Source organism: Sciurus vulgaris (genome assembly GCF_902686455.1).
Source record: "Sciurus vulgaris genome assembly, chromosome: 8".
Classification (NCBI taxonomy): domain Eukaryota; kingdom Metazoa; phylum Chordata; class Mammalia; order Rodentia; family Sciuridae; genus Sciurus; species Sciurus vulgaris.
The window spans coordinates 139,955,300-139,966,331 of NC_136468.1; the positions used below are offsets into that span (position 1 = coordinate 139,955,300).

General features: G+C 49.5%; 1 protein-coding gene across 1 annotated transcript; it reads right to left on the reverse strand.

Moving 5' to 3' along the window:
• Positions 1 to 945: 945 nt before the first annotated feature.
• On the reverse strand, positions 946 to 10,690 carry RFC5 (replication factor C subunit 5). The gene is made up of 11 exons (XM_079151557.1): positions 10,547 to 10,690; positions 8,892 to 8,956; positions 8,494 to 8,630; positions 7,240 to 7,319; positions 6,431 to 6,504; positions 5,060 to 5,219; positions 4,330 to 4,411; positions 3,675 to 3,804; positions 3,065 to 3,142; positions 2,034 to 2,088; positions 946 to 1,070 (listed from the first exon to the last, which is right to left on the reverse strand). The coding sequence occupies exons 1-11, from the start codon at positions 10,582 to 10,584 to the stop codon at positions 974 to 976; spliced, it is 996 nt and encodes a 331-aa protein (XP_079007683.1). The 5' UTR covers positions 10,585 to 10,690; the 3' UTR covers positions 946 to 973.
• Positions 10,691 to 11,032: the final 342 nt, after the last annotated feature.

Genomic DNA, 11,032 nt, shown 5'->3' on the forward strand with positions numbered 1-11,032 from the left:
TGCAGAGCAGAGGTGGCTTGTGACCCTGTGGCTGCTGGGAGCTGCCGCCCAGCATCACTGGAGCGTCGCACGGGGTACCACCCGTCAAACCCAAGACCAAACTGAAGTTTGGTCTACTGAACACCTTGCACTTGAACCACGGTAAAGCTGAAAACTGCAGTCGAGCCCCTGCTGGGTGGAGGCCTGTCGGTAAGAATTTGACACCACTGTAAGGAACAGCCCAGAAGAGCGTTTATTCAGCGATGGCAGAGCCAAGTCAGCAGCTGTACAGCCGGCTAAGGAGGAGCCTCCGGTGGTGAGCACCGAGCTAGCTCAAAGCAGAACTAAACCAGACCACAGTGCCCACCATCAGTCCTTTGAGAAGGTCCAGGTTTAGGGCTGGCCTCATTTGGCAGGCCCTCCCAGGGGCCTCTGATGGCACAATTCAGAGGCTAGCTCTGTATTTAAAATGCACGTTTTTTCCTTCCTGTCCACACCATTGGACCTGCTAATAATTCTGCAAGAGGGGAAACAAAAAGATTAGTTTTTAAAAAGTATTCACTCATTTATAAGAATTTAACAGTTTGGACCAGACAATTGGCATTACTGCTTATAAAGTAGACAATGCCAAATATTAGATTCATAAACTTTGGAGGTCAGGACTTTTGAGTTGAAAGACACCTGGACCATATTAGATTTGAAAATCTCATGTTACGGACCAAAATAGGGTAGGGCAGTTTGCTGTTATTCAAGAACCGAAAGGGTAAAATATTAAAAAAAAAAAAAAAAAGTGTGGTAAGATAGGTAGACATTAAAATTTTCTCTAGATCGGTGTTTGAAACAATCACAGACAGTACTTTTTAAAGATCTGCCCACCCGTGCCGGGACCAGAGTTTTCCAAGACATGGGCTGACTGGCTTCACCCCACATGGCACTTGAGCCTCATTCCCCATCAGTGATGGGCCCAAGACCTGGAGGACAGGCTTCGGGGCGTCTAGGCCTCTGCAACGATCAGGTCTCGGGTGACCTGGAAAGCAGCAATGAGGGAACTCAGCTGAATCTTCTCACTGGTGCCAACAGAAAGTCTGTACCTAAAAAAACCACAAGAATAAAGAACGTGACGGAGAGCTGCCCTTTTAAGAGGAGTGAGTGGAGCGGAAGGCTGCTGGAGGAGGGGTGTGGGAGCTGGCCCAGGAGGGTCCCTGACACTCCCTCCTTACTCTACACTGGTTTAGAAATTTGAAACTTGAAGACAGATTTTAAAAATTTACCAACAGCAGTGTTCTGGACTTAGTTTGTTCTAACTCTAGACAGGCAGGATTCATGTGATCAAAGGTTATTTCTTCCTCTTCCAACTGCACGAAGAGGAATTAAAATGGAGATTTCCTTCATGGTGAAGTTGGACCAATAGACATGGGAGTCTGGGGTCTGGTACGTAAAGCAGGAACCGGCGGTTCATCTTACCACCTCCCAGTGCCCAACCATCAAAAGCAAAATCATACAGCACAGTGATAAGAAGTGACCTAATTTGTACACATGAAAGCTTAGTGACAGCACGTGAGCGCTGGCCTATGCTGATGCTAGTTTGAACCCAGCGCTCTGTCTACTTAAATGACAGCTGCCAGCTTCACTGGGGGCTAATGACAGTGTGTACTGAACCCGGCAAAGTGGAAATTGAGTCTGTGTTTACTTTTCCTCCCCATATGTTTCAGTATGCCCAAGTGCCTTAATGACAGCTGGATGGCTGGTCGTCCCCAAACGACCTAGCTATCCGAACGGGAGCAGGCCTCCCCCGAAAAGAGCATCTGCAGAACGAAGATGGCCAAGCCTTTGAGGCCAAAGGAAAGGCCCTCAACTCAGATGCATGACTCATCTGTTTGGCCCTGGTGCTTACTTAAGTAAGGAACTCGCATCCTCTGCCACATTCCACTTACTATCACCCCAAACTAGGTTGTACCAAAATGAGGTGACCCAAAGAGCTACGACCGCACAAGTGGAAACAAAAGCTTCACAACAGGGGAAAGATAAATTAAAATTGGGAAATTGATACTCACTCGATGTCCGCCATTTTGGTCAACAGATGTATTCGAACTGACGATGGAAAGTCCACTGGGGGAAACAAGAATCAAGTGAGTGTGTCTCTCCCTGTGGCCCCCAGAAAGAAAGCCCTAGAGGAAAAGTAGGAGTTTAAACTCAAATAGTAAGAGTGAACCTTGAAGGCCTCAGACTGATCACAAGTTCCCAGATGTCTGCGAAAGTAAAAATGGTGGAGTTTCATACTTTCCATTCACTACTTTCTAATTCTTCATAGTGTAGTTTAAAAAAAAAAGTGTGTGTGACCCCACAGTGACCCCGAGAACACGAAGGCCCAACAGCGCTGCTCTTTTTGGGTGGCTCTTCCAGGTAACGGGGAAGCTGAGTTCTCAGCTTTAAACACATAAGCAACTGGCTACAGAGGCAGAATCCACAGCCATTGGCCAAGGCAGCCTCCCATCTGCGGAGATGAACAGGGATCACACGGGAGCCTGGAAAAAATGCTGCACCCGGCTCTTCCCCAGAGCCACTGGGGCCATCTCTAGGTGCTGCCCGGGCTGAGAAGCCACGCTACAGAAGGTTCCAGCGAACGAGGAGTTAGAGATGGGTCCTTCAGATTGCTTTGGCTGACATTCAGACAGACTCCCCCTCTCCGCAGGGTCAAGTATTCTTTGAGAAATGTGAATTAGAACATACTGCTTGGAGCTGGCAATATAGCTCAGTTGGTAGAGTGCCTGCCTCGCAAGCACAAGGCCCTGGGTTCAATCCCCGGTACCGCGAAAAGAAAAAAAAAAAAAAAAAAAACCACTTCCTGAGTTAGTCTGCAGGAGTTTGCTTCTACTCGCCCCAGACAATTCCAGACTAAAACAAGGCTTTTGGAACAAAGTTTTAAACAGCAAGGCAAAACTACTAAAAACTGAGGGTCAGGTTTATAGTACGTCCTCCTTATTTCTTTGCTTCAAGAATAAGGCCTGGCAAGCTCCCTCTGTCACCCCGCTAACCCAAGGGAGAGCCTGCCACAGCTGCGTAGCCAGGGAATGAAGGAGGTCACCTCTGTGCACGAACAAGTGAATCTCGGTCAGGATGTCGTGCAACGCCAAACCCTTCAGAGTTTTCAACTCCATGATACCTGGGAGGTGCTGTCAAGGCAGAGAACACGTTCCAGAGCGCGCACGCGGCGGAGGGCTTCGCATCTGACCCTGATGGCTTTAAAGCAGGGCTTTTAATCCCAACACAGCTGCTGCTTTTCCAATTTCAAGCCCAATTCTTTCTATGTTTTATCTTCAATAAGTGCTCTCTACAAGGGACAATTGTCTCCTTCTAGTAGAGAACAGAACAAAACGTTTTCACCTCACTATTCCTAGCTTTTAATTTTACAGCAAAACAAGAGTTAACACTGATTGCTTTAAAATGATTGCATCTTCTAGCCCAGAGACTGTTTTCCTCCTGTTAGCCAAACTGCTGTAAGCCTCACACAGGCCGGAGCCCTTCGGGAAGACTGGGCTGTGAAGGACAAGTGTCCACTCCACCTGCAGACCCCTGCTCCCACGGCTGGACAGTCACTGCAGCCAGATGTCCACTGCCAGCAAGTGCAGGTGCTGGCTGCACTGCGCTCTGGGCGCCCTGGGCCTCAACACGGCAGCACACGCGAGGAAGGATACGTCTGTAGGCCGTGGTGAAGTCTTGATTCAACATCCAGTCCAGAATGTTGGCGATGTCTGACTTGAGCGGGTGCCCCGTGCAGGTGTAGACGGTCTCCTCCGTCACCTTCCCAAAGGCCATATTGGTGCTCTGCAGACACGGGGTGGGGGGTGGGGGGTTCTTTGAGACCCTCAGCAGCCGCCAAGCTGCAGGTGGCCAAGAACTTCCTGCAGCAGTGCTGTGACCAGGGTCCAGGACAGTGGTCAGAGCTGGCCTCACCCAGGAGCCGGCCGCCTGTTGCTGTTAGAGCTGAGGAACCCTTTCCTTCCCTGCCTGGTTTGGAACAAATGATTCTTGTTTGTTTGATTGTTCTGGAGGACTGGCGATGGAACCCGAGGCGCTCTACCGCCGAGCTACAGCCCCAGCCGTTTTTTCTTTTTGGGGATAGGGTCGCACTAAGTTTCCCAGGCTGCAATCCTCCTGCCTCAGCTACCAGTTGCTGTACCTGGCTTGACGCTTTCAATTAACCAAATATAAACAGTAAGGGGACCTGGGACACTGTGAGACCCGTCTTACCATTTCCAAATTTCTGAAGCTACAGACTGGTTGTCCTGGGGCCTTTCCCCCAAAACTACTTTGAAGAAGGACTTGAGATTTCTTTGAGAAGAACCATACCTGCAAAACATTCAGGGCCCTTCGCATGTCTCCGCTGGAGAGAGTGACAAGTGCCTTCATGCCATCTTCACTTATATCAACTCTGAAAGTTAACAGGCAAAGGGGTTTATGAGCCCCCGACAGCACCAGCATTCAACTGGAACAAGGTGGCCTCCAATTATCAGGGCTTCCAAAGAAGGAGAGAGAAAAAGAACAGAGTTCACAGAACTCTCCTGATCAACACCTCCAAGAACTCTGGTCCTCAGCACAGGGGCTTCATATTAGTCACCGCCTAGCCCAAATCTAGACAGACAGGACCAAGTCATCTTAGGTGAGCACCTGGGGAAGAGAGTGCCCTGGAGGGACATGGTCACCGAGCCCAACACCTGCTTCAGGATCAGCAGCTGCTCGGGCTGGAGACCCGCCTGCCTCTGATCACTCAGAACAGAATGCCTCAGCACCTTGCCTTCTAGCAGAAGGAACTCGGCAGCACGCAGTTTCCAATGACAGACGAGGAAACTGGGACAGCTTCCAGGGGAGGAGGGTGGAATCGAGAAGAGTCAAATGACTTATATGAGGAGGAATGTCCAAGAGATACCAGAGGAAACAACAGCAGCTGGCAGCGCGAAGCCCACCCGAGCCAGGCATTCTGCTCAGTCATCCACAGCGTCACAGCCAGGCCGCCCAGGGTCCCACCTCCGCTCCATTCCAGCCCAAGCCGAGGGGCTTTTCTGCTTTACAATGGACTCACTTCTCTTCTTCCACGACATGTTCCAGGCGGGGAACCATGAGTTCAGGTGTCAGGGGACCAAACCGGAACCTCGTGCACCGAGACTGCAAGGCGGGGATGATCTTGGACAGATAGTTACAGATGAGGCAAAATCGGGTATTTTCTGTGAATTTCTCAATCACTAGTGAAGAAAAATAAAACCACCTCAGGTCAAAGGCCATGCCAATTCTTCAAAGGACGCCAAACCCTGGCCTGTCTGTGGTCCCACGAGGGTACAGGAAAAGACTCAACACTTCCTACAGGTGGGGAAACAGGGCGTTGTGGTGTTTGGGACGAGATCAGCCACTCTTCTTTCAAAAGCTACTGGACAAGGGTTTTTTTAATAATTTGCCATGATTCTGGCACCTTGGCAACTTCTCCCTTAAGATCTGAGGCCCAGTACATGAGATTCTGTTCTGTGCATTTAGTGGCAGTGGGTGGGGCCACACTTCTCTGGGTGGCGGGGCCGGGGGAGACTGGCTTCTTGCTGACTTCCCGGGGGCCCTCACCTGCAGGCCCCAGAGCGCTCCAGGGAGCAGCTAAGATGCTCAGACGCCAGGACGGTTCTGCAGGGACCCCGTGTTCTCACATGGGGATCTGACCAGACTGACAGTCACTCTGCAGAACAAGATGCTGAAGAAAGGCTGCCAAAGATCCAGGACAGGAATGTGCTACTGCCTCCTCCTCCCCTGAGCTTGCCACAACCCACTCCTTCCCTCCCAAGCTCCTGAGGACCGTTCTCTTGAATCTGATTCCCTTGGAATCTTAATGAGACAACAACGGTTCTTTAAAAGAAATTCTGCACTGGCTCCTGCAAGACCGACAAATACCAGGGTTCTCCCCACAGAACCTGGCGAGTGGTCACGTCAGCCAAGCACACTCCAGACATTCTTCTGCTGGCTGTTTCCTGTCTAGGGGTGCCCACGGCAGAAGGGCCTGGGCAATGGCTTAGGAGTGACTTTCATGACTTCCCATCAAAGAATTCAAATTCCCAACCTGAAATTGAATCCAGTCACACAGGAGGACGAAGCACCCGTGACTGGTCACCCTGAAGCCCCAATAGGGCTTATGTCCTCAAGCTGCTGAAATGGGACCCCCCCGGCTGCAGGGGTTTTTTTTTTTTTTGGTGCTGGGGATCGAACCCAGGGCCTTATGCTTACAAAGTAAGCACTCTACCGACTGAGCTATCTCCCCAGCCCTGCAGGGGTGTTTTGTCTGGACCATTGGAAGTTCCTCTGGACCAGAAAATGAATAAAAAGGAAAACAAGCCACACTGGTACCTGACACCCAGAGCTCCTACGAGCCCTTCCAGGTGCTCATGGGTGGACATGGGTGCCTGGCAGCTTCTCTTACCTCTTCTCAAGGCATTCTGGGCATCTTGAGTCATGGCATCGGCCTCATCCAAGATTACCAGCTTGAACCCTTTCCTAGGACGACAAACGGCACGTCTAGGAGATTCTCCAGTCTCACCCAGGCCCAAACAAGCACTTCCACAGTTGTGTCTCAGGCTGTCTCATGATGCCCAGCTCTCGTGGAACCTTGAGCCATGTGTGGTCACAAGACAGGAAATGTGCCACCACTCCTTCGACCAGTGCTGGGGACTAATGTCTAATTGCTGCACTTGTCTGCACTTCTGCGCCTGTGGCTTCCCTGCACAGCGCACTCTCCCTAACTGCTGTCTTTCCCGGGGCTGGGGACAGCGCCCAGGGCCTGGCACGTGCCAAATCTGAGCTCTTGCCCCGAGCCATGCCCCAGCCCCAGTATCTGCACTTTCCACCTCCTTCCGGATGCCTCAGTCTTTCACCTTTTTCTTCCTTTTTAAACCACCCTCCGAGCTCAACTTGACCTCAAATTTATTTTTGTTTAAATTCAAACCAGCTCATCCAGTCTGAGGATGCAATCAGTCCTCAGATAACTATCAACATAAAGTTCATGGTTCCCAAAGTCAAACTGCTAATGCAGGTTAGATGATATTTTATCTTAACATAGCTTCATAACATTTCTCACCACACCCCTGAACTTTATCTCTTTTTTTCCATGCCCGCTTTGACAAAGCCGTTTTTGCCTTTTTAAGCTGGCAAATGGGAAGATTAAGAAAATTAAGCTGTATCATCTCAGTGGTCAAAATCTCTAGGGAGAGAAACTACACAAACGATTCTTACTTAAATATTGTCCTTGTGCTGGCAAAGCTCAGGATTGGTCCCCGAACAATATCTATTCCTCGGTCATCTGAAGCATTCAGCTAAATGTGGAGGAGAGAAGCCACAGTGAAAAACACATCATTTGCAATCTATGAATTCTTGGTTTTTATACATCTTCTCATCAATCCAGCGCAGCAAACTAGTTCTCTAGGCTAATGATGGCGAAGACAGAATCATTTTTTTTTAAAAAGACAACAGAAGCATTCAAATTCACTCCATCATCACATCATATTCTGAAACGCAAATGGCTATTTTTCCCTCACCCTTTGAGGACAATCTTTCTACCCAAATTTGGGAAGTAAATAATTGTCCTGGTCACCCTGAACAGCACCTCTGGAGTCCTTAGTTACTTGTAGAGTAAGAGTAATCCTATTTACCTCCGAGACCATGGAGCTGTTCTTTGTATAGTTGTCTAGTGCAGCTAGGAAGGTGGAGCCTACCACAGCCCAGAGCAACTCAGGGGTCACTACTTGTGAACACACTGAGCTAAGACCAGTGGCGGCAGCAAGGTTCTGAGACCTGTGTCTCAAGGGTAAGTCAAAAGTTTTTCTTGTAAAAGACAATAGTTAGATTTCTGTGACCTAAATGCATCGGTCAAGGTCCCAACAATATTCAGCTGGCATTTGAGTATGCCACTATTAAAGAGAACTAAATGAAGGGCTGTTTTAAAAGCTGTTGGTGGGCCGTGGGCCTCCTGGGGTTCTGTAGTACCCGTTATCACCCCCAAGCCTGAAGGGGCTGGAGAAGCAGGGGCTGGAGGCCTCTGGAGAAGGCTGAGGGGGGCTGCACTGTGTGATGGGCTACTGCCTTCTGTTAGTGCTGGAGATAGGCCAGCCACCATTTCCTTCTGTCCTCTGACCTCTGCATGGCAAAGCCGCCCAGAAGCCAGAGAGCAAGGGAGCTTATAGTTAATACAGCTCAGTCTTCTGAGCATGAACAGGGCAGTGGAATGTGGAGAATGGGTGAGAAGGGCCATCAGGGAGAGTTTGGTAGAAGCTGGCAACAGGAAAGAAAAACACCTATGCAACTAACTGCCCTTGAGCTGCCCAATGCTAATGCAGACCACTACAGAAAGAGGTGAAGTGCAATACCTTATTCCAGATCTGCTTCTTTCCCAATTGCCAGTGGGCAACTACTTTCAAAGTAAAATAAAATTAGCAGAACTAAAGAGGCTGGAGCCCTTAGTCATTATGGAGTAAGAATAACCCTATTTACCTCCAAGACCATGGAGCTGAATTCTTTCTCTTTGTATAGCTGTTTAGCACAGGCTAGGATGGTGGATGTCTTTCCTGTCCCCGGAGGGCCATAGAGAAGCAGGTGTGGCAGTCGGTCTTCACTGATAAATTTCTGAACTGAGATCAAGAGGAAAGAGAGACACTATCAGTATTTGGAAACTGCCTCATTCACTGGGGTCCTTGAGATGGGCTGAATGCACTTCAACCCAAACGCGGTATCCCAATCAAAGGCAGATGCAGGTAAAATCTTAAAGCCACATTCTACAAAGATCTGTTGGTTTCTTTAAAATAATTACTCAGCAGAGACAATATCACCAAGAAACTTATATAGATTCAGCAAGCAAGACAACAGCAATTGACTGACATATGGATACTTACTGGTACTCAGAATGTCCTGATGGGAAATGAGATCACTCAGTGTTTGTGGCCGGTACTTTTCAACCCTAAAATGCAATTTAGCACATTATAACATACATGAGAATAACTTATTATGTGCAAAAAAAAGTCTTTCATATCCTAATTCAAAGAGGAAGAGAAACAAATCCTTTAAGTTTGAATACAGACCACAGTTTTCAACCAGAGGCAATTGTGTCTGCTGGAGGACATTTGTTAATCTCTACAGACATTTTTCGTTGTTACAGCTGGGTGGAGGGCGCTAATGGCATCTCATGGGTAGGTGCTAGGGTCACTGCTAAACATTCTACTATGCAGACAGCATGCTATCCCCATCTCCCAGCATCCCTGTATCTGGTCCCAAATGACAATAGTGCTGGGGTTAAAAATAGCTCCAATTTCATCTTTTTAGCCATATGCCTATAATCTCACCCTGCATGGACACCTCCCACTTCAAAGTGAATTTGAAATTGAACGTTTATGCAAATATCCATGGACAGATGAATGGATAAATAAAATGTGGTCTATGCATATCATGAAATATAATTTGGCGGTAAAAAGGAATGAAGGATGAACTCTAAAAACATTATGCTGAGTGAAAGAAGTCAGACACAAAAGGTCACATAGTATACGGTTCTATTATGAAATGTCCAAAACAGGCCAATCCATTGAGACAGGAAGTGGATTAGTGATTTTCTGGGGTGGGAGAGGAGGGGATCATGGGGACTAAGGGCCAACAGGTACAGGGGTTGTCATTTGGGGTGATTAAAATATCTGAAACTAGATAGTGGGACGACTCCACAACATTCTAAATGTACTTAATGCCACTAAATTGCATAATATAAAAATGGTCACAACTATGCATTTTATGTTATGTTTTTTAGTATAACAAATTTAACTAGTTATTAGACAAGGACAGCCTGGGGTTTTTCTAAACCACACCAAATCCCATCCCATCCACGGTTTTAAAGCATCACGAGGATGTGGTTGTTGCTGTAGGCTGGTTAAGAATGCAAGCTCGGCGCTGGGGAGATAGCTCGGTCGGTAGAGTGCTTGTCTTGCAAGCATAAGACTCTGGGTTCGATCCCCAGCATTGCAAAAAAAAAAAAAAAAAAAAAAAAAGAATGCAAGCTCGGAATGCAGGCAACCTGGATTCAAATCCAAGCCTATTTTCTAGCTCTGGACCTTGGCAAGTCATGTGACCTTTCTGAAATGCAGTTTCTTCACCAGTAAAATTTGGATACAAACAGCATCCGCCTCTTAGGGCCTTTTTAAGGCTCTAACAACGAATAGGGTGCCTGCTCATCTAACAGAAGGTCGTTCGATAAAAATGGATAACGACGTTATTGTTGCTCAGAAGGTTCTGGCAGGAGGGAGGAGGGCATTTCGGCACGGAAGATGCAGCCCTCGGGCTGTCTGCAGGTGCGAAGGCCACTTTCCATTCTGGCGACTAGGAGGGGGACAATGCGGGAGTCCCGGCAAAAGTTCCAAAGAGAACGGTGGGAACCGGGCGCCGCGGCGAGCGCGGCGGGGTCCGAGGTGCCGCCACCATCTCGCGACTCGGTTCCCGAACCTGTCATCGCCCCGCCCGGAAACCCGCGGCCGCCCCGTCCCCCCGCGGCCGCCGGGCCTCCTCCTACCAGGGCAGGTTCCTGATCCTGGCCGCCGAGGGCTCCATGGCGGGGAGACTCAGCGACCCGGCCGCCGCAGTCGTCGGATCCGCCTGAGACCTCCAGCGGCCGCGACCCGACCCCCGGACCCTTCCGCTCAAGAGTTCGCGCGCAAACCCAACTCTCGCGAGACTTGCCACCCCCTTCTTCCGACTTCCTCCCTCGGTCCCGCCCCCTCCCTGTTGCTAAGGCGCCGGTTGCTAGGTAACCGGAGGCGCGGGCCGCCGTCCTCCCTCCTTCCAGCCGGCCTGGCGCGCGCTCGGACGGCGAGGGGGTTCCAGGGAGACGGAGCCCGAGAGGCGAGACCACCCGCTGCAGCCGCCAGAGGTCATTGCAAACCAAGGTCTCGTGGCCGCGGCCAAGTCCCGCGGTCCCCGGGGTTCAGACACCTGCGTGCCAAGGAACGGATCGCGGCCGGAGCTGAAAGGAAAAAACAAAATCCGAAGGCGCGGTTCT